The following is a 23,427-nucleotide window of genomic DNA, read 5'->3' as shown; positions in this document are numbered from 1 at the left end:
CTATTAATAGTTCACATCAACAGAGGTGCTGACTCCATGGGTGTGCCGGGTCTGGAGCACCCACGGGAAGAAATTCATAGGTGCTCTGCACCCACTAGCAGCCAAGCTTCCCCCCGCACCCCCACGCCAACCGCCTTCTCCTCTTCCCCCTGAGCACACCACAGCCCTGCTCCTCCAGTTACCTCCCAGCACTAACAGCTGTTTGGTGGCTTTAGCAGGCTGGGTGGGGAGAGGGGCGGGAATGTGGCACGCTCGGTGGGGGGGGAGATAGGGATGGGAGAGGAATTGAGGAAGATGTTGGAATGGGGGCAGGAAAAGGCGGGGGCCTCATGGGAAGGGGTGGCATGGGAACTGGGGCCAGGGGGGAGGGGTTAAGCACCCACAGCAAAGAGGGGAAGTCAGCACCTATGCATATCAGCATTTGAACTAGCAACTCCAGCCTGCCCAAAGAATGCTTCTTCTCGCCTCGTTTATGAAGCTTTCAGACAATTCTAGCATCATCCGTAGGCATACCAGTTTTCAGTCCACTGCACATCACAGATGCACTTATGACACAGGGGTTGCTCAGCTCCTCCTGCTACCATCGATGTCATCAGCTGTTTTGCACAGCCATCAGTAGCTGGTTGTGGCCCTTGGCCAATGTAGTGACCTAATTTAGCACCAAGCTTCAAGCTGCCAGGGCGTTTTTGCTATGATTAGGTTTTCAAATAACCTGCCCCTGCATTTGACTGGCCTGACCCATGAGAGAACAGCTGAAAATACTATTGAGGGAATGTGAGTAAAAAAATCACATTGCCATGTTGTAACAGGGCAGCAGCTCAGTGGGCATGTTGCTGAGGCAAGAATTTGACATTTCACTATGGCATCTATATTGGCATAAGCCATTACATGTTGAGCACTCCAGGTGGCTTTGTTGCAGAAAAGGAAAGCAAAAGCTAATGCGAAAGCATGCTGAATGCCAAAAAAAACACACGCTATATCCTGGAGTTGAGCAGCAAGCAGTAACAGCTTTAAGGCACAGACATGGCCTGAAAGGGTCAATCAACAGAAATAACAAAAATACAATTTCATCTATTGATGGTCTTGTTTAATGAGCACCTTACCTGCTCTGCTTATCTGCTCTGTGGCTGACGTCTTTGCTGAATTATGCAACAACAAATGAGCAAATTTAAATATTTTATTGAAAAGTAAATCAGTCCAGATCTGCCACAGTATAAAACAATTAAGTCAGAAAAACTTTTCAACCAAGCATTGATAGACTGAATAGCTACAGAACAACACACACACAAGTACTGTATAAAATATTACATTAACAGTAGGCCTTGTGTTTCAACTTAAATGAGAGTTGGAAATAATTTAGAGAAAAAAATAACCGTGTAAATATTAATGGATTTGTGACACCTTCTCTAGGGCTGGGAGGTTTAGGTGGTACATTTAGTCAGTTTTATAAGGAAAATTTTGTGCTTCACAATAAATATTTTAGTTTAGGCAGTTAAGGAACAACTTATCAAATACTAATGTGAGTGGAATGAAGGTTCTTTATGCCAGTCATGGCTCTGCTGATGCTGCTTTATCTGATGTCTATCTCCACGCCCTAGACTTTATTTTGTCTTGAGTGAAAATAAAGGCCTTTAGCCATGTGAGTAAATGAAGTTTTCAGCCAGCAGGCAACTGAGGCTCCTTGGTCTAATTATCAGCCATGCCCATACAAGCGTGGTGTATGTCAGCCCTCTCACAGGGTGGCATTCATGCCAGTGCAAGGCCCAGCCACCACTTCGGCCCTGCTCCATGACATTAGCAAAGCCCCTTTTTTTGCAGACAAAACTGTGGCTGCATATGGATCAGACAAAGCGGGTAGGGCAGGACTGACAGAGAGGCCTCTGCATCCATGATTGTCGGAGCTGCTGATCAGGCACCAGTGCACTGGAAACAGAGTGAGACTGCAGCCAATTGTCCCCAGCCCATAGATAAAGGCAATGGTGGCAAAGAGGCATAACTGCAGCATCTTCCGCAGTGTCCATCCAACATGACCAAGTGAAGCTTCATTACTCAGTTACTTTAGGGCATTCTGGACATTCGTGCATACGAGAGTACAGCACCGGGCAGGACCAGTGCATCAGCTGGTGCCCACCAGCAGAGGGCAGCGCTGGTGGCCAAGAATCCCTGCATAGCATGGGTACACCCGTCTATTTACATGCAGGTAGCCTAAAGGGTCCGATAGTGAGAAGGGGACAAATTATGGTGCGGGGAGGGAGGTGCGGGGACTTCCCTCCCCCAGTCACTTCAGTCCTCCCCAGGCTAAACTGTATCGGAAGTAAGCAACTCAAACTCCCTTCAGCGCTATACTTAGGCTCAGCTAGCACATCAGAAGTTTGCCACGGCCCAAAGGGCAACAGCGCACCAATTGGACTGGGCGGCCCGCCCACCTTCACTTGCAGCCAGTTGTTTTCTCACAACATTATTTTTGTCCAAAGGAGTAGCTGAAAACCCTAATCATTCAGCAGCTAGTGAAAGCTCCCTAGTTAGCCAGTGCTGCTAACTGTTGGGATTTTTATCAAAAGTCTCACAATGTGCATTACCCCAGCTTTCATTTAAGAAAAACTAAGTTTCTAGCTCTCAATGTTGTGGATTAAAAATCGTGACCCCTAAAGGCTCAAATACAAGAAGGCAAAAAGAGACCCAAATATAGTATTATTTTAAAAAACGCTGATGATTTTTAAGTCAGTCTCGTAATGTTTTTGGGGGGGAAGGATGCAGAGTCATGTTTTTTTGATGACTTGGCACTGGCAATACTGTAAAACAAAAATGATTATTGTTTTCTGAAATGCCCAGTAGGATAAAAGTTTAAATCTATTCAAAATGGTTTCCCATTCTTTGTTAATTATAGATGGGCAGTGCCGTCCCTATAGTCAAGGTTGAGATGAGCTTGCTGTTTAACAGACATTTGTTCTAATTGTACTAAAAGCCACATGCACGCTTGGATTGTCTTGAAAATTACTGTGTGACATCAGAGGCTACAGTAAGGTTAGTTGCTCAGATTTGGAGTCACAATAATGGAGTACCATTTGGTATCTAGATGCCTCCGTCCTAGGCACCTAGAAATAAAAGGAAGAGGAGGCAAATCCTATGGAAAGGATAATTTTTTGACAAAGTTAGCCACCTTTCTCCAGCTCACAGAATATCCGTAAACAATGTCCTCAAATTCATTTGTTGCTCAAAAAGATTCAACACATTGTTTTAAACTTTGGCTGGCTCACAGATTGAACATGCTAGGTTGCTGGTCAGTTCTGATTGTTCTGATTGGGCAGATAGTACAGGTTATTTTCCCCAATTAGATAAGAATGCCAGCACACCCAGCAAGAAGTGGTTGATGCATATGATACCAATGTAAAAATTCCTGGAAATACACAGGCCTGCACCTTTGAAATTTGCTTCTGGGGTGAAATTCATCCTTGATCAAAGAGCCTGCACAAGGCATCTGCACTATAAAAGCCACTATTCTGCGGCCATAAGTAGGTCTTAAGTTATACATAGGAGTTATGCTGGGCTGAATTTCAATCAGAATTCAAACACCAACTTCATGTAAAAAGACTAAGTAATATTCAAACAGAAAGCTCCCAAGCACCAACAGAAAATGAAAGTATTAAGTCATCCAATTGCTGGTTATTTTTTTCTCCCATATCTTTATAAAAAAATAACAGATTCACGCCAATCTTTTAAAGGGCAGACTAGAAGTTGCATTAAACATACATTTCTGAAAATATTACAGGAAAACTCATAGAGTTGTAAGGTCTATAATCTACAGCATTTTGTGTAAAAATGATATATAAAAGCCTATTTAAATTACTTCAAACTCTGGGATGTATCTTCATGAAGGATGCAAATAAAAGTCATGATCTTCCTTTTTTCCTACAAAAAAACAACAACAAACAAAAAATATGAACTCTGCAAGAAGGCAAAAGCTCCTAATCTCTGTATTTACTAGGAGGCATAGGGGTTAACGACGTCTTGTCTATCATTGATGCAACTGGCATGCTGTTTGTTTAAGAAATATATTCACATACAATGCTGCAGTTGGATATAAATTCCCTAACAAGCACCACGAGGCATCCATCCAAACCCCACAATCTAGCCTAGGTGCTAGGAAGATACCAATTTTTCAGCCTTTAGGAGGTGTACACGTGCTGTTGTAGTGACTGCTATGGGTTAATAGACACAAACAAGCCTGCATTCTCTCTGCCCAAAGGCCTGGGGTGTTCAGGATGGAGGGAACAGAAGCTCCCCTCCAAGCTGGAGCATACCAGCACAGCCATTGTGCAGCTGTTGCTTCAGCTCCTCACAATAGAAGCAGGTCAATAGAGCCTCACCCTTGCCATACCCTTTTCTGCTACCATGGATGTAGCGCTGCAGTGTGCATGTGGTGCAGACTACCTGTCCCTTGCTGCTTAGAGGCACTGAACTAGTTCCACAGCCCTTTATGGGTTGGGGACGGCCAGAGAATGAATCTTGCCCCTTAGCACATGTGATGGCAAACTCTACAGGCCCATGCCATTCTGCTTCCAAGTGTTCGTCGCAGTACCTTGTGGGTGTTTGGCTTTTGCAGCATTCACTACAGGGTGCTGCAGAGGCGTTATAATGCCTTGTTCTGGCTTCTGGAATGCTGTAATTAAGTTGTGTACTTTCCGGAACAATCTTCTGTGGACCCCAGGTGCAGTCTGTAAAGGGAGAGACCAACAAATTACCCAAACAACAAGCTACAGGGGAACACCTCTACCCGGGAGGTGTTACAAAACAGTGTTTTTTTCACAAATGTAAAAACCTCAGCAAGATGAGAAGTCCATTCCCAGCGCCACCTTAGATTTGTTGGAGCTGGCCTCTCTCCTCCCTTTCCCAGGAGCATAGCCAGCCATTTGAAATGCTTTTTCTCTGCGCTACCCCCCCCAACTGGCTCTACTACTGCCACACTCTCACAGATGCATCCCTAACATACCTCCAGTCACTTCAGTGGGTACAACAGTGAGGATGTTGACCCAATACGTTCACTAAAATGGCAGCTGCAGTTAGCCAGAGCTATCTGTTAATAACCATCCAGAAGAATAAAGCCTTGGCAGTCAATACAGATGAGATCTTGCAGTGCTTATTGGGCAAATCAACCACTGATGTCAGTTAAAATTGTGCTGGATGAAAAACTGCAGGAACAGACTAAGAAATGTTGATTTTTAAAAAATCCTGGGAGTATTATAGTGATTCCTGAAACAGCTGTGAGGAGTTCTATTGTACAGGAAGAATGAAAGGAAATGGCTAGATACACTGACACTAGACAAGGACAGCAAGCGTAGCCCTCAGTCTAGCAAGGTCATTGTGATCTTGGTTTCACACTGTGAAAGCGAAGGGACTGCAGCACCATCAGACTCTCTTCTGATGGTTCCTGGAATTGGCAATGTGGTGGTAGAGAAAGGGCAGGCGTATGAGAAGGTCTGTTCTACACTCAAGATAAGAAGACAACTGCCATTGAAGTATTGCTACAGTCAGGACAATGACTCTAAAAAGATACTGTGCAGGGAATTCCATACTTATCCTCTGTCAATGACTTCCTTGTCAGATTTGCTCACTTTACAAACCAAAAGGCCATGGAGAAAATGGACCTCCTGCTGTAATGCAAGCTCCACCTAAGGTCAGGAAAAACAAGTTCCTTTTTCGTGTCTTCAGCAGCAATAACACTTACACAGCCAATTCTCCAGTGCTACTGGGAGAAGTTTCATCACACTGATAGCTCACATCAGGCCTCTTGTCTGCCACCTCTGAGTCCTGCTAGTGATCCTCTTTTAGTCTCCAGCTCATTAATCTAGTTTCCCAGGCTCTTAAAAGTATCACCATGGGCAGGCAGCATACCATGATGTTCACTAAGTCATTGATCGAGAAGGCCTATGCTATGGTTCCAGCTCACTTGTAAGGTGCTCTAGAGGTAGCCCTAGCTGTTACTGTAAATAGTAACATGGATCCAGCCTGCTTATAAAAGTTTTGTGGAGTGTTTGGTCCCCTTTTGCACCTGTTAACTAATCACATCTCTCATTTCTTTGTACCAAGGGGCTCTGTAAACTGTTACCTACTTTTATTGAAATCACTTTGTCTAACCTTCTCAGTTAATCTTTGCAGATGCCCATCACAATGTATCTCTCTATCTTCAAGGGTCTTTACTAGACATCTAAAGCAACTTTTAAATGATTCAGCACATCCCTTCTGCAACCCTGGCTGAGCCCGAACACTCTCCTCACCCAGCTTCTTGGGGGAAAGCAGTTGTGGTACTTGCCTCTTATACTCCCATGGAGGTGGGGGGTGGAAGGACAGGGCAGCACAAAAAGGTACTCAGCACCAGCAAGAGTGAGCCTGTTTCTACACACCAGGGCGAAATCCTTGCTCCACTGAGCATAATGGGAGGTTTGCTACTGACTTTGTGGGGGGCCCAGATTTCAGCATCCTTTTTTTTGGAAATTGTCTCTTGTGAGGCTTTGCGCTTGGTTCTTTCAAAAATAAACCAACCTCAGCCAGAGAGAATAGAAGGGAGGCAGCTGATGGAAGGGGAGGGGCAAATGCTGTTGTGGGTAAGACAAATTCGATGAGGTGTCACTGAGGGCGAACTTTAGCCTGCCATGTCTACTCAGCACCCATTTCCTTAATGATGTGAGGGGGCCCCCAAGGATCTCCAGTTGCCAGAGGGGAGGATCCAACACCATGAGCTTTCTTCCTCACTGCTGCTGCTGGAGGAGCGTGCTGTCTGGTGCTGGCTTGATGACTCCCTTTCTACTACCACAGGGGGAGATGAAGCTAGCCAGTGAATTGCTTAACCCCATCCTCAAATGAAGGCTTTGCTTTGCCTGTGCTCCAGCCTGACCCTGACAAAAATGTATTGGTGCTGTCCATCCTACTGCAGTGTGCACTGCGCCACCATGTCCCTCAGCAAGTTTGGTTCTTTCACCCATGAGCTTCAACAGCTCATGAAAATACTAGTTTCCTTTCAGGAAAAGGAAGAGAATGAGGTAAATTCTGCTTGGCCTAGATCCCATTCCACCTCCCCCCTCACCCTCCCGAGGCCAGTGGATTTGTGCATGAGATGAGTCAAGTGAAAATCTGGCTTATTGAATTTTCTCTTACAGCCTCAGATTTGGGGCTTAGCAAGTCTCCCTGTTTTGGAACAAATAGCTATTTGCTCACGTGCTGCATTTCAGGATCAATACTAGGGCCTTCCCCACGCCCCACCACAGGCAAAACGCCCACTGAAGCCAATGCAAGAATGCAGTCACATGCCTGTATTTAAAGACAGCTGGAACGTGGGGCTCTTTTTAGCTCTTTGCAGTGATGAGAAAGTAATTTGTTTTTATTTCTTTTAAAGCAGGAATGGATGTGAAGCACATTCAGCTCCAGGGTTTGATCCTAACTGACGTCAGAATCTGATCCAGGTGTTTCCAGTGCAGTACAACATGTTCTGCTCTAACGGGTACTTGCTAGAGGATTCTCTGCAACTTGAGGTCTTCAAACTCCAATTTGAGGACTTCAATAACTCAGATATAGGTTAGAGGTTTGTTTCAGGAGTGAGTGGGTAAGATTTTGTGGCCTGCGTTGTGCAGGAGGTCAGACTAGATGATCATAATGGTCCCATCTGACCTTAAAGTCTATGAGTTTATAATTTTGCCAGCAGAATTAAGCCTGTTAAATTATATTTTAATGTTTGTAAATCAGTGTTCATTAATGTGCAAACTGAAAGCTAATTATGAATCAATATGCTGACTACATCCAAAGAACAAGAACTTCCAAAAATAAATAAGGATTTGTATTCACGTGAACCTAAATTATGCCATGAACTTAAATCACTCTTATTATTACAACTACTGCTACACCAGGCCTGAGTTTCCTCACAACACGTGAAGATAAATGTCATATCAAATCTCAGCTATCATGTATGTGCCTTGCGCTATGGATAAATACAGTCTGTCAAGAAATTAAGTTAAAAACATTGTAAATCATAGGGAATTGCTTTGAATATTCTGGTATTAATGGCATGTTTGGCAGAGGAGAAATTAATATTGACTGCCCTTGTCAAAATATGAAAACACAATATTTCTGCGATTTAAAATGATGCAAAATAGTGCACTGGTGCATTCTGTAACAGCTGAACTGTAACAGAATGAGTTTGTGCATTCAAAATTGTCAGACCTGGCACCAGCGATGGGCTCACTTGAAACTGATTAAATTACATGAGAATCAGATATTGCAGAAAGGTGAATAACCTGGACATATTTCTTGAAATCAATACCTACACTCAGTTGTGGGAACTTTCAGAAGAGAAGGAACAATACATACCTCAGCACTCCAGGAACCTGTATCTGTCTTGGACACTCTGTAGGTATAAACATAACCCTTATATCTGTGAAAGAATCAACATGTATTTATTAGTCATGTCTATTGTCAGGTTTAGTATGCAGTTGCTCTGTAATGCTGGAATTAGTTCATTTGATAAGCTCCTTTCCTTAGCAATAAATTAGTCAATGTAGCCTAAATTTAGAAATGCAAAATTTGGACCCAGATCAGCAAGCTAGATTTGAATCCCCAGAATTGTATTGTATTAGGACTTTGGGAGGAGATGGGGACGGGGGACATTGTTTGAGCCATCTCTGTCTGAGAGATCTACAGTTGCTCCATATTAGACAATGAAACGTGCGTGAACGTTTTAACTTTCCATCAGTGTCCTTTTACATGCTTATTTATATATTGGACACACTTCCTGTGGAATAAAAACACAACGGGTATTATTAGTAGATGACGGTGCTGCTACGTAGTTTTTTTTTTTAAACTGCAAATGTTCCCAGATGCTATGCAATGGATGTATTTTATTTAGAAATCTAAAGCCACAATATCAAAGCAAATTAGAGTTTGTCTAGCTAATGAATTCCTAACCCTCAAAACTCTGCCTTTGCACTTCAATCCTGGACTGCCCCAAGGTTATTAATAGTCTCCTGGAAACACTGATCACTTTATGAGATCATGAAATCTTCCATCTATTTTAAACACAGTTTCCATTCAGGGACCTCTAAAAATAGACATCAACTGATGTCTGGAGTCAATCGTGCTAGAAGGAGCCTAGTACTTTACACATGCACCAAGGTTTAAAGATGTGCCATAAAAGCAGGTGACAGATGTTAGTGACATGCTACATGTGTAAAATACTTGCTGTGCAAAGTTAAAGTAAGTGGTAACAGACCAGACCAGTGGAGTTTTATACCCATTTTGCAAAGGTGGACATGACTACACAAGATGCAGGGCAATGGCGAATCAGGCCCAATGCATTCAGAAAATGAAATAAATTTACAATAATCTGGCATTTCCACCAAGACATTATGCATTATTAAATATTTCAGCATTAGCCATTTTTCAGAGAGCAGGTACATATTACATCGCTTTCAAATTATATACAATATCACAGTGGTTGTTACAAAATAATAGAAGTCATAAATGACACAGATATTTGAACACATTTGCTTATGAACCGTGTCAGATATCACTGCAACTCAATCACTTATTTCTGAAAAGCCATTCTGATAACCTCAGAAATGTTTCTAGCAATCGGAAGTAATTTACCAAAATAGGAAGTCATTAATAGCTGTCACAATGTTTTTAATTCACAAAATGGGTGCAAAGTGCTACTGTTTTGATTTGTCCGCATTAATACCCCTTGGACTGTCACGTTGCACAGCTGTGAATGCATACACAAGGTGCAATGCAGTGGCAAATCAGAGCCATTGGGCCAGACCATTTGCTAATGCAGCCTGGTGAAGCTACACTGACGTCAATGGCATTGAAGATGAGGCTCTGGCCCATTGTTTCTATGCTGAATTACATGTTGAACAGCACCTTTCTCTAGATCATCCCAGAAAACAACTCTTATTCAAGGTCCTTGTCTCAGCCAAATGAATTACAGCACTTTTGATACCTGTTTTCTTAACGAATATGATCTTATCGTAAAACTTTCTGTTAAACAGCAGGAACTTCATTACCACTTTAAAGCACATTCTACCTTCAGTTTGCCCACAACCTGATTTTGATGAGCTGAGTTCCCCCTCACTATTGCATGGCAGAGCCCCCAGATGTTTTAAACAAAGGTTCATGATTTAACTTGTCTCACATTAATGTTTAGGGTCAGGCAGACAGGCTGCTTGTTTTTAAAGTTGTGGGTGCATAGCGCAGCTCCCATCCACTCTCTCCTTTCCCCTCCCACGCAGCTAAGTACCGTATGCTAGTAAAACCAGCTATAACGTACACATAGGCAGTCTTTTAGCACACTGAATGAGGTGCTTCCCCAGTAGCACCATTAGCTGTCAGCTCAATTTTCTCTCTCTAAATCAGCTCAGACTGGAATGACTCTTAGTTTGACAGGACAGGCTCAGGCATAGCCTGTCTCTTACACGGTGCATCCTTGTAGGCAAATGAACTACATGCCATCAGATCAAAACCTGCACTCTTTGCTCAGGGCTAGGGCAAATCCCTGATATAGAAAAACTGCTGGAGGGAGGGCAAGGGTAAGGGAGAGAGCTAGCGCCTGGGGTTCTCTCATGGAGCGTCCTCCCAATTTTTCCCTTTGGAGTGGTGTTTGACCCCACGTCCCATAGAAGAATCAGGAAAAGGACACTCCATGTGGGGTTTCTGTGCTCTGGCTTTGTTTTGGAGACCTCTGCAACTCTGCCCCAGCTCCCTGACGGGACAGCACCAACATAACTGTGCTCAGCCAGCAGATGGCTCCCTGGTACAAAAAGCATTTTCTGCAGGGTTGGCGTGGGAGACCATGTGAACCCTCCTAGCCATGCCCTTAGCCTGCTCCCTCCTATCTCTAAAACGGCCCAAATGAAAAGCCCAGGGCCAAACAGCCCTGAAGTTTAGGCAATGTGAAATCTGGATCCACATTGCAACTCTCTCAACAAAGTGATGAACAGAGCATTGACTGCTGCATTCAGTGGGCCTGACTCACCCCTGCAATTCCCCAGTTTTACACTGGTGAAACTTCATGGAATGAAGCCTGGAGCGGCACCATGGTGAACCAAGGCCTCCACAAAGTCACTTGCCCAGCTTCTTGATCAGAGACAAAAGAAGTTATAACTCCTAATTGCTCAGGAGATGGCTTAGAAAATAACTCTAGCTAAAAGTACCATGCTGGATATTGCTTGTAGAAGAGGAGATAGCTAGTTAACATCCCATGTCACATTAAATAGATTTTAACCCTATCGAACAAAAGGTTGCTTTGAACAGTTTCTCCTTTGGTACCATAACTAGGAAAACTCTGTCAAGGGGAAAGCAAAGTAAAGTTTCTACTACAGGAACTATACTTTGCTTTAGATGATGTTTTTTTTTTTCCTTTATAGCTTATTCCCCTCCCAAGAGCTGCAAATGCCTTTCACACAGATGATATGTTGAGACAGCAGCTGCTTACGTAGCCTCTCCACCCTTTTCATCTGTGTTCAAACGTGTTAGAGACACATTTACTTTAACAGGTGAATAATTACAATCTTCTGCACTGTTGAAATAGCTGGAGGATATTAGCAATTTTCTGTAATTTATAGTTAAACCGTGACATTTTAACAGCACGGTATGTTTTGAAATAATTGCCAAATGTTTTGTACCTTGGTTGGGAAATTTTATTCAACTAATGTTTATTCAGTTTTAGGCCCAAAATTGAACTGAAAAGAGCAAAGTCAGCAGTAAATAACATTAACTGCTGTCTCCTTAGCTACAGCTCTTTCTAGAAGTATTGGAGTTTGCAGTATCAGTTCCTATGAACTGGCAGGCTATTTAGACATTAACATCACCTTGGAATTTAAGCCATAACCTATGATTTAGGCCAAGCTAGTAGTGCTGCATATAGCTAAGCTCGTCCATCCGTTCCACAGTAAATCCCTGTTTTCAGTCACTTATGACTTCCCCAGATTTTAACCATTCAAACTGATTTTCCATGTTGAGTATTTGCCTCATGCTAAATTTTTTGGGGACGTTTTGCCAAAAAGAGGTTTAGCTATTTCTAAGAATGCTATCAGGGAAACATAAATTGTTTGGGCCAGGTTAAAAAAAATTCTTATAACAATTTTGTTAAGTGACTCGAGTGCCTCCATACATTGAATTTGACAGGAAGGTTTCAAGAATGTGCCTTCCCCAGGAGAAACCACCAAAATTCGGCCAAGTCAGAAGCCTTTGAAAAATTGCAATTCACATGTGCTCAATAGAGATGTGTTAGTTTGGCTGCTAAATTCTCACACTTCCATATACATTGAGCATGCCTATCTGGGGGATACAGGGCTGAGCAGGCTTTTCACTGCATTTGCTGTGTTCAGCTGCTGTGGTCTGTGTGATACTGAACTGTCTCTCTTGTAACCTCAGAGCTGCCCCTGCTAGGACCCAGGCAGCAGGGAAGCGGATTCTGCCTGATTGAAATGAGGAGGGAACAAGAGCCAGATGGGGAAGATGGTGGAGGAGGAGACAGACAAGGAGTCTGTGGGAGGGGAGACTAAGACTGGGAGATGGTGGGGGTAGCCTGGACTTGGAAGTAGACAAGGTTTGGGGGAAAACCGGACGTAGGAGCAGATGTAGGTGTGGGGGGAAGATGGATTGGCTAGGCAAGGAAACTGGGAGCTGAGGTCAGAGGAAACAGGGGTAGGGGGAGACTGGGATGAGGTGACGGGGAAAGAGACATGGCTAGGGTGACCAGATGTCCTGTTTTTATAGGGACAATCCCGATTTTTGGTTCTTTTTCTTATACAGGCTCCTATCCCCCCCACCCCTGTCACAATTTTTCACATTTGCTGTCTGGTCACACTAGACATAACTGGGATAGGAACAGAAGGGGCCAGGCTTGTGGGGAACTAGGCAGAAGCAGCTGTGACCTCTAAGCCCTATTCCCTCCAGAACATAGACTGGAACCCAAGATTTCTCTGCTCTTGGCAGATATCCGTGAAGCCCCCTGGCAAAGAGTGTGGCTATAGTGCTGGCCCATATAGACAATGACAACCTACTATGGGTACCAGCTAGTCCATTAGCTCAGGAGCCAGAAGTCTGTGTGGTGGATCTAAGGATTCCCTTCTGCTGATGACCCACGTGAGTGTCGTATGGTGCCACATGATGGATTTTTTGTTTGTTTGCTTTTTTTAAAACCTAGAAAATTTCACACCAAAAAAACCTCCCGTGTTAAACAAACATTGAAGTCACAAATTCAAGCACTCAGAAGTTAGGCAATGCCAGAACTAAGGCCTTTTGTGCAATTTTATTTCAGCCCCTCTTTGCGTATTATGAAGGCTATGGTTTTAGCACAGAGTTCAGGGGGTTCACAATAATTGTGAATTTTAATAAAATCTGCAGCCATCGCAGCAGTGGCTCCTCTGGGCTCCGATCCTCACTCCAGGCATTACAACCTGGCCCACATGGTTGCGATGCTGCTTAGGTTTGGAGATGGAAGGGACAGATGCACTGAGCGTACTCAGCTGCAAATAAAGTCAATGGAAGCTGTGCTATAAACATATAGAGTCCAATATAATGCTAACCACTCTGAAAAATCTGAGCTGAGGTATCTCAAATTGGGCATCAAAAGCTAGTGGATATTTTTGGCCTTAATGTTTTTGTGCCTCAAATCCCCATTTGCAAAATAGGGCTAATACCATCCCCTCATTTCACTTGTGTGTGCTGAAGATGAATTAATTAACACATGTGATGGACTCAGATAATATAATGCTGAGTGGCATTGAAAAGCCCATGTTCAAATTAGTAAGTCTGTCTTCAGAGCAAAGTTTGAATAGCATGCAATAAATAAGACCTGGGGGCCAATCCTGAACCGTGAAGAGAAAATAAAATATTGAATAGCTGCTGATTCAATGAGCGTTGCCCGTACTGTGCAATGAATTAGGCAAGAGTACTGTTGAAAAATATGTGATCATGTAATTAAAGACACTGTCATAATGCATATGACAAGGAGTCTGTGGGAGGGGAGACTAAGACTGGGAGATGGTGGGGGTAGCCTGGACTTGGAAGTAGACAAGGGTTGGGGGAAAAACCAGACGTAGGAGCAGATGTAGGTGTGGGGGGAAGATGGATTGGCTAGGCAAGGAAACTGGGAGCTGAGGTCAGAGGAAACAGGGGTAGGGGGAGACTGGGATGAGGTGACGGGGAAAGAGACATGGCTAGGGTGACCAGATGTCCTGATTTTATAGGGACAATCCCGATTGTCCAGATGCACAAGGCTGTATGGACAAACTTATGAGTTCTTGACTTTGCATCCTTAGCATTGTTTAAGGATGTAAGTTATATGTCTGTAAGTGGGTTAATGGGGAGTAATTTACTCAGGGGGAGGCCAGAAGGAGGTATAAGTTAAGTTAGGGAGGAGGTCTACATTAGCTTTTACTTTTAGCCTCTTTCCTGGAAGTTGCTTTTACTGGTTGACCATTCTCTCTTCTGGCCCCTTGATTTGCGTGTTATGGCAGTTTAGACTCGCTAACCCAGTCTTATTGGCATGTACTTTACACCACCTTCCACATAACCTCTAACTTGATTCTGTACCTTCAGTTCAGTGTAACATATAGCATTGCCAGATGTCTGGTTTTTGACCAGAACGCCCAGTAGAAAAGGGACCCTGGTGGCTCTGGTCGTCACCACTGACTGGGCTATTAAAAGTCCAGACGTCGGCGCAGCGGTGGCCCAGGGCTATGGCAGGCTCCCTGCCTACCATAGGTCTGCGCAGCTCCAGGAAGTGGCTGCCAGGTCCTTGCGATCCCGAAGCGCATGGGTGGCCTAGGAGGCTCCATGCATTGTCCCCACCCCTAGCGCCAGCTCCACAGTTTCCATTGGCCAGGAACCACGACCAATGGGAGTTGTGGGGACAGTACCTGCGGGTGCGGGGGCAGCGCATAGAGCCTCTCGCAGGGACCTGGCAGCCATTTCCTGGGAGCTGTGGTAAATGCCTCTGCTCCCCAACACCCTACCCCAGCCCAGAGCCCCCTCTGCATCTCAACTCCCTCATCCCTGGCTGCACCCCAGAGTCCACTCCAAGCTGAAGCCTATACCCCCTCCTGCACTCTGAACCCCTCGGCCCCAGCCCAGACACCCCTCCTGCACCCCAAACCGCTCATCCCCGGCCCCACCCCAGAGCCTGCACCCCCAGCCAGAGCCCTCACCCCCGCATACCCCCCCAATCCCTTGCCCCATCCCAGAGGCCTCTTCCACATCTTGAACCCCTCAATTCTGGCCCCACCACGGCCTACACCCCCAGCCCAGAGTCCATACTCTCCTTACATACCCAACCCTCTGCCCCAGACCAAAGCCCTCTCTTGCACCTCAAATCCCTCATCCCCGACCCCACCCCAGAGCCCTCACCCCCCTCCTTCACCCCAAGCCCGTGCACCATCCTGGTGAAAGTCAGTGAGGGTGGGGCAGAATGACTGATAGAGGGTGGGGTGGTGAGCAAGTAGGGGCAGGGCCTCAGAGACGGGGTGGGGCAGGAGTGAGGCCTCGGGCAAAGGTATTCAGTTTTGTGCGATTAGAATTGTAATTGAAATCAGTATATTTGAAAATGTAGAAAACATCCAAAAATATTTAAATAAATAGTATTCTATTATTGTTTAACAGTGCGATTAATCATGATTAATTTTTTTAATCGTGCAGTTAATGATGATTAATTGAGAGATTAATTGCAATTAATTTTTTTCATCACTTGACAGCCCTAGATCATATCTTAACTGTATGTTTTCCTTTTCTGGTCAGTAACCAGCTTAGGTCTGAGCATGTCACATCTTGGCAAAAAAAAAATGGAGATCCTCTGACTTTACAAGTTTCTCTGTGGGATCTTGAGACCCTCACCCCATCTGAACACTCTTTAACTGAAGGCAGCATCCCTGTGACCATTAGCTTGTCATACTTTTTTCTGACGCTAGAGCATGCATCCTAAACCTATCTGGCCCAGCCTCTGCTGCACAATTAACTAGAAAGTAAAGATTGGCCCAAACCAAAACCTTGAATATGAACATCTTCAAATTTGGGAAATAGAGTCAGATCTAAATCTATGGATTTGGTTCAGAGGCAGATCGAAAAACTAAAGGGACCCAACTTTCTGATTCTGGCTCTTGAGCAGCCAAAATCTCACAAACAGCATTTCTTTTGAGATTTTATCCCAAGAAGGCAGAAAGCTTGCAACAATGGATGATTCGGTAGATTTATTTAAGTGTGTGCCAGACATCTGAGAATTGTGATGGACGCATTTGTGTTAGTGTCACTACTATTATAACAGCATCTTTACATTTTTAGGTGTCTGTTGTTCTGCTTGATGCAGCTGCATTTTTAATGTTCTGTTCAGATGCAGCCTGTTACAGAGAAGAATTACCCACATTTTCTCAAGTACGCTTCACTTTTGTTTTCTCGTTGAAGAAAATGGAAAATTCTTGCTAATGAATCCCAAACCCTACCAGTGATTCCATCTCAATTGTGAACCTCCACAGTCTAGACTAGACCTAGTCTGGATCTTAACTTCACTTTTTCAGCTACGCTCTCTTCTCTTGGCTTGTATTGCATGGTGATTGTTAGAACTGAGCAGAAACCAGAATTTCCATTTCCCAGGAATTTCTGCAATTCTGAAATTTGTTTCTGCTACTAATGAGAAAAAGTGTCTAATTTTTCAGCAAAATGAAATTTTTGAAAAAAAAATTCATTTTGGGTTCATTAAAATACTTTGTTTCAATGAAATTGTTTTTTATTTTAAATATTAAAATAAAATAAATTTCTCAATGGAAATGTGTTTTGCAATTAAAAATTTAAACATTCCGTGTCAGTAGTGAAAGAATGGAATGTTTGGACAATATCAAACTGTTTCATTTCAATTTTTTCAGTGAAATTTCACTAAGATCAACAGATTCCCAAGAAAAAGTTCAGCTTCAGTGAAATATTTTCTAACACAGGGTTTCTCAAACAAGGGTCGCTGCTTGTGTAGGGAAAGCCCCTGGTGGGCTGGGCCGGTGTGTTTACCTGCCCCGTCCGCAGGTCTGGCTGATCGCGGCTCCCACTGGCCGCGGATTGCCACTCCGAGCCAATGGGAGCTGCTGGAAGTGGTGCAGGCTCAGGGACTTACTGGCCACCGCTTCCAGCAGCTCCCATTGGCCCAGAGCAGTGATCCGTGGCCAGTGGGAGCCGCGATCGGCTGGACCTGCGGACGGAGCAGGTAAACACACCGGCCCGGCCCGACAGGGGCTTTTCCTACACAAGCGGTGACCCCTGTTTGAGAAACCCTGTTCTAACAGAAGTGCTGTTGGAAAATTTTCTACCAGTTCTCATAATTATCCAGGGCTCAGAATGCCTGTGTCTTACTGGAATGGTCACAAAAATATTTTAATTATATAAAATCCATCAAAAAATTATTCTTAGCAATGATGATCTTCATTCCAACGAGTTGGGAAGGTTGAAATATTCACTTCAGTAGAATTTACCAATGTACTGTGAAGAATTTTCTTATACAAGAAAATGGTGAATGCTATGTACAGTGCTAACCTGGAATAGAAGAAGCTTCGTTGCCAAGACATTTTTGGTCTGTTACGTTTTAAAATATGATGATGATTATGTGCATTGCTATAATAAATGCAATTACTATGCAATTTCCATCAAGAATATTAAATGGAAAATAAAAGAAAAGCCATATTAAGGCTGACTCATGATCCTGAATCCAATACAGTAAGCACATCAGCTATGCATGGTGAGGTGGAAAGTTTTGGCACAGTGACTGCACTTTAATACTCCAAGAAACTCAGAAACTATGGTTATGATGATGGAACAAATAGAGAAAATTAAAGCTGATCAGACAGAAGTCTGTCCTGTCGCCATTATCAGCGCTTCAAGAGCTCCAAACAGTTTTATACTCTAGTTGCTAATTATTCCCTACAGGTTTAATGCAGTAAAGTACATGAATGGTTGACTTCAAAAAAATCATTTGAAAGTACAGTATAAAAGTGATGTATTTAGGTTAAGCTGTCATTCTAATAGATATTTAGAGGGCTGAAACAACTACTCACATTCATTTGAGACATCCCCCTACAAATTTGGAGCTCCCAAATATAAGTACGATAGGAGTATAATTAGCATTGGCTTTACCAATTTACACATGCAGCTACTTGTCTTTGCACAGGCACACACGTATCTGGAATGATGAAGGGAGCATCTGCACCCACAGGTATGGTCACAAATTTTGCAGGCCCGGTTTAAAAAATAAGCCCATTCTTGTGTCTTGCATTCCCCATTCACTTCATTAGAAGCAACGTGTGCAGACAGACTCAATGTCTGTTAAAAAATGTCAAACAGGATACCTAGACAGGAATCCAAGATGTCTGTGAACAGAACATGCTGCTAGCAACAGAAGAGCTTCATTAAAAAAAATCCAGACCCAATAATAAAATCTTGTAGCATTGTATGCAGTAGCCAACTGGTTACCCAATGGAAACATTTCTTTAAAAAAATCATTCATAAACATCCTAATTTTGAAGAACAGCAAGAAACGTTTCAAAAGATCATTAATTGAAACCTTTGCGCTCCTGGGCTAGCATATTTGAAACATGCAGCCGTACACCCACACTTGCAATAATCAACATTATTTGTTTAAGAACGTTATTAAAGAAGTCACTGCAGGCAGGCCCAGAGGGAGCACTTCATTTTAAAATGTTACAGAGAATTGCAGGGAGAATCTGTATTTACAAGCGTTACGGGAGACCCCAATGCAAACCAAAACCTACTTATTGCTGTATGAACTATTTCCCTTCATCATTGTGGTCTTAAAATATCGATGAAAGAAAGTGTGTCTTTGTGATTTGCCACAGCCACACAAAAAACGTTTTCTCTTTGAAGGCTTGTGGGCTCTCGTCTGCACGCAGTGACTTAGGGCACTTCAGTCTGGGTTTGACCTGAAGGGGAACTGGAAGAAAGAGGCAAAACAAACCAATAGTACTTTTGGGGAACAGAGCAGTGGGAAAGAAAAGCTTCCTTGGTAAATGTTTATCAAACAAGGTCCTGATTATCAAAGCTGCTTCAGCAATCTGAGGGTTTTAGCCTGCCACCAATAACCATGGTATCTGAGCACCTTCCATGTAAATTCAACGGTAATAGCAAAATCCTTTATGAATTGTGTGGCATCTGATTCTTCACCTTTCCAAAGTCATTACTCTGCTTAGGGTCAGGTTTTTATTTTAATTAGGAGGCAATTGAAACTGACCACAGCCGTTGCTCCTTTTATTATATCAAAGTCAGCCAAAGTGTTTAGGGAGGGAAAATGGCATAAAGAACATTTGAAACCTTTTTGAAAAGATTCTAAAACCTTTGGGGTCACGCTACTGTCATTACACACCCAAAACTGGCTTTACATAGGCAGCGCTGAGCGCAGGATCGGCCAGCCATGTTTATTAGAGTTGGTTACAATATTTTCATCAAAACATTTCTCAGTGACAAATGGCTTTTTGAGGAATTTTTTTGCTTGGATCAAACTTTTCTGTTTTTTCAACAACAAAAAAAACCCGTAATCAGTGGAAGGGGGGAAGAGAGAGAAAGGGAAAGACTGAACATTTTGCAAATCAATTTTGTTGTTTTCATTTTATCAGAAAAAATTATCACTACAAAAACTTTTCAGTTCATTTGAAATTTCTCACAGAAAATATATACTTTTGGGGGGCTGGCTCTAATATGTATGATAACATCTCTTCATTCACTTACAGGCTTTGCTTCACCATTTCAGAAATCATTTCATAGTGACTGAATCTCCAGTAAGAGGTACACATTCTACCTAAATGCTCTCTAGGTATTCCTAGAGTAACCATCAGAGTTTCTGAGTGCCAATTTAAAGTTTTTTTGTTAAAACCTTTATTATTATTTGCTTATTTGTTATTATTAATTGTTATTAGCTGCATAGTGCCAACACTGTTCTCTGTGCTTTACAAGGAGGTAGGAAGACATGATCACAGCCCCAAAACTTAATACAGAAATACATTCTATAGTTTACTAATGGTTTGGCGGGGGGGTTGTAGTGCTGAACCTCAAAGTCTACACACACCTCTTTTTGGTTTTGCCAAGGATTTATAGCATGTACTGTTGTCACTCTGGTCCTACTGTTGTCACTCACTCCTACACTTTGGTCCTTCCTGTATATTTGCCAGTCTAGGCTTCGTTCTGTTTTTGCTACAGCAAGCATCTTCATCCCACAATGAGTTAGTCTCTGGTTCATTGTCTGCTTTCTCTCCCTGTCTGTGCAGAGCTGCTCCACGATTTTACGTTTTTTGCCTGCTATAGTGGTCTATTGCACACACTTACCTAAATTACCATCACATTGCTAGAGCATTCTGTAATTTCCTTATATCATCCACTCAGAGCACCGTTTCCTAGTTTATCCTCTGCGACACTAATTGCTGTACAATCCATTTCTTGCTCCACATTCATTACTGAAATATTGTATTAAACAGTTCTGAATCCAGTGCTCATGTCTGTGGTTCTGCCACCAGATTTCCATCCACGTCAGACCATAGTTATCTAGACAATATTGTTCTAGCTGCTCAGGTAGATATCTCCACTGGACAGTGTCAGAAGTTTTCCTAAGTACTTATATTATGGATTATAAAAGCTTTACGTATCTATAGTTTACAAGTAAGTAATTTTTTATCTCACCCTTTGCTCATGCAACTGTATCCCTAAATGCAAATAAATATTTGTGGTTCGCAAATTTTGCAGGCACAATTAAGAGGCTTCTTTACTGTTTATTGCATTCCCATTTGTCTTCAAAACCTATGAGCATCATATTTAACTGTCCTAATCTATTCTTTAAAAACCTGACCTTCCTATCGTTCATATAAACCAACTGCCTTTAATACCACCAGAAACTCCTACTGATTATTCGCAGCCCCATGTCCTCGTTATATGTTCAGGTATTGAATGTAGGCTAACTAGACTGATTTCCTGGATTCCCGCTTTATTTTTCATAAAGCTGGCTAATATTGTACATGACTCTCCCATTACTTGCTACCCCTCACCTGTTCTGGATGACCGTACAAATGAGAAGTAGCTGTTTCACCATTTCCTTTGATTGTTCTGTAAGAACACTTGGGCTTTTATTATTTATTAGCTGGCGCCTTTCGGCAGAATCTTATCACCGCTTTTCAGATCTACTCCAAATCTGCATTAGTTTTTAACTCAATACACTTCTTAATCCTCTAATTTTTTGTTGTCTTGTTAAAGACTGAGGTAAAGTAGATATCAGGTGCGTCATCCCACTTGGCATTCTTTAATTTTTGTTTTTCCTTCTCATTTAGTAGGGCAAGGCAGGACAGTGCTTTGTGATTAAGGCACAACAGGAGATATAAAACGGGAACCGGGTTGTATTTACAGTTCTGCTACAGCCTTCTTATGTGGCCTGGGGCACGTCTTATGTGGCTAGAAGCCTCAGTTTGTCCATCTGTAAAATGATAATAATACTCACATCTTTCACAGTTTAAAAGTCAAGGCTAAATCAAGTGATGCTGACAAGCACATTCAGCGCTTTGATGGAAAGTGTGATATAAATATTATTTTAGACATAGTAATACTCTTACTATCTTATCCTTTCTACATGGACAAAAGCCTTCTCTTATTTCTTTTAGCTAATAATCATTTGCTTTGTCTCAGTAATTTCTGATATTAACATATCTTGTTGCTACCCCTTCAGTTCTTTAAAGTAGCTCTCGGTACAGACGCGTTGGCCATGCTTTGTTCGTTTAGTGGCATAGCACTTCATGGTTCATGCACAATGCTAATGCTTAGGATTCTTCATCCTTTCTGTCCTCTTTTGCTAAAAGAACTCACACTTCTGTCATTCAAATACCCCACCAATATTAAGCCCTTTGTCAGCTCATACCCATTTCAGAAGCAACTCATCGGTGCCTTCTCTCCAAATTGGTGACCTATGACAGACACCTAGTAGGAATTCCTCACCTTACCCCAACTCTGTTATCCTAACTGATAAATTGTCACTGTTTTCTTTATTATCTATTTGCATTTCATGCGCTTTAAAAGTCGTTTATTCAGAAATCAGCAGCAATACGCCCAGTGTACAGGGCACTATTCAGCTGCAGTAAGGCTGGCAGAATCAGGCCCTGAAATGATGACAACTGCTCACTTTCAATATATGAATGAAAAGCATCAATATTCCTGCATACCAGCCCCCAGGGGAAAGGAGGTTTGGGGCCATACTGCTATTGAGTGTATTAAAAAGGAAGAGAGACAACAGGCAAAACCAAAGGAATTATTCAGCATGAACAAGAAGCACATGCAATTTACAATCCAAACTACATGGCTTAAGCTGTTATATCCTCCTTCCTGCTCTCCACCCCAGCCTCACACTTTTTGTCTCTCACTGTTTTGTGTCCCATTTAAGAGTAAGTGCACCATGGCAGGAACCTGTCCTTCCCTATTTCTGCAAAGAGCAAAGAACCCCTTACATGCGCCCATGCCTGAAGCCAGTGTTAAAAAGCTAAGTCCCCACAGTGCTTTGAACACAGAAGTATTTGCACGTTCTGCCAGAAGATGACCATTCTAACTTGCAAATGTAATGTGCGGCAGAACACATGCTGTGAACCCAGAAGTCCATGTGGAAAGCCACAGGATCACCGAATTGACTGCTCACTAGAAGGTCTCCATGCTGTTGATCCTGCACCAAATGGAGTGGACACCCATAAGACCCACTTGCAGCTGCATTCTAAGTGGCAACTGGACTCCCCAAGAGGCAGACATATACTGGATAAGGGGTGTTGCTACCCTAGACTCCCTTGGTTCTCTGTACTCACAGCACACACAGGCAATACACTCCTGGGACGCTCTCACTGTCTCGCAGTAAATAGCTGCCATCCATCCCCGTAGCCAGCAGCAGCTTCTCCCCAGTCTCCCGGCTGATGTTCCCGTGATAAACGTCCATAGAATCCATTTTCTGAAGGTGAACTGAGTGGAGCCCGATAGAACCCAGCTAGACAGAGGTATCTGGTGTTAGTGACTGTTACACAGCTCAGTGCTGTCACTCGCCTGCTATCCAGCTGCTCACTCAATGGTTGATGTAAACAGGATGTGTCCCCACCTAGAGCTTCTCTAAAGACATTTCATACTGACAGGCAGAGCTGATATCACCTATAAGGCATATGCGACATTTGACAGCACTCATATGACTCATAGCTTTCAAGATAGATGTTAATAACAGGTACATGAAGCCCACAAAAAGCAATGCTCCCCTCCCCACAACCAAGAATGCACAAGCTATGGTTAGGCCGAGGGCCAAATTTATAGCACCATGTCAGACAAGGGTCTGTTAGTATTTTCAGTAGAATATTTGTCTTTTAAGGGTTCAAAATGTTGGAAAGTTGGAAAAAG

At 43.0% G+C, this 23,427-nt stretch overlaps 1 protein-coding gene across 2 annotated transcripts; it reads right to left on the bottom strand.

Annotated features, from left to right (window-relative positions):
* Positions 1-1,159: 1,159 nt before the first annotated feature.
* On the bottom strand, positions 1,160-23,121 carry SH2D1A (SH2 domain containing 1A). 2 transcript variants are annotated; one of them, XM_050964564.1, is made up of 4 exons: positions 22,854-23,121; positions 8,359-8,422; positions 4,580-4,715; positions 1,160-3,909 (listed from the first exon to the last, which is right to left on the bottom strand). In XM_050964564.1, the coding sequence occupies exons 1-4, from the start codon at positions 22,988-22,990 to the stop codon at positions 3,869-3,871; spliced, it is 378 nt and encodes a 125-aa protein (XP_050820521.1). In that variant the 5' UTR covers positions 22,991-23,121; the 3' UTR covers positions 1,160-3,868. The 2 variants fall into 2 exon arrangements, with proteins under 2 accessions (XP_050820521.1, XP_050820520.1); XM_050964563.1 differs by lacking the exon at positions 1,160-3,909 and having other exon boundaries at positions 4,536-4,715.
* Positions 23,122-23,427: the final 306 nt, after the last annotated feature.

Source organism: Gopherus flavomarginatus, chromosome 8 (assembly GCF_025201925.1).
Source record: "Gopherus flavomarginatus isolate rGopFla2 chromosome 8, rGopFla2.mat.asm, whole genome shotgun sequence".
Taxonomy (NCBI): Eukaryota; Metazoa; Chordata; order Testudines; family Testudinidae; genus Gopherus; species Gopherus flavomarginatus.
This window is presented reverse-complemented; position numbering and strand designations above follow the sequence as displayed.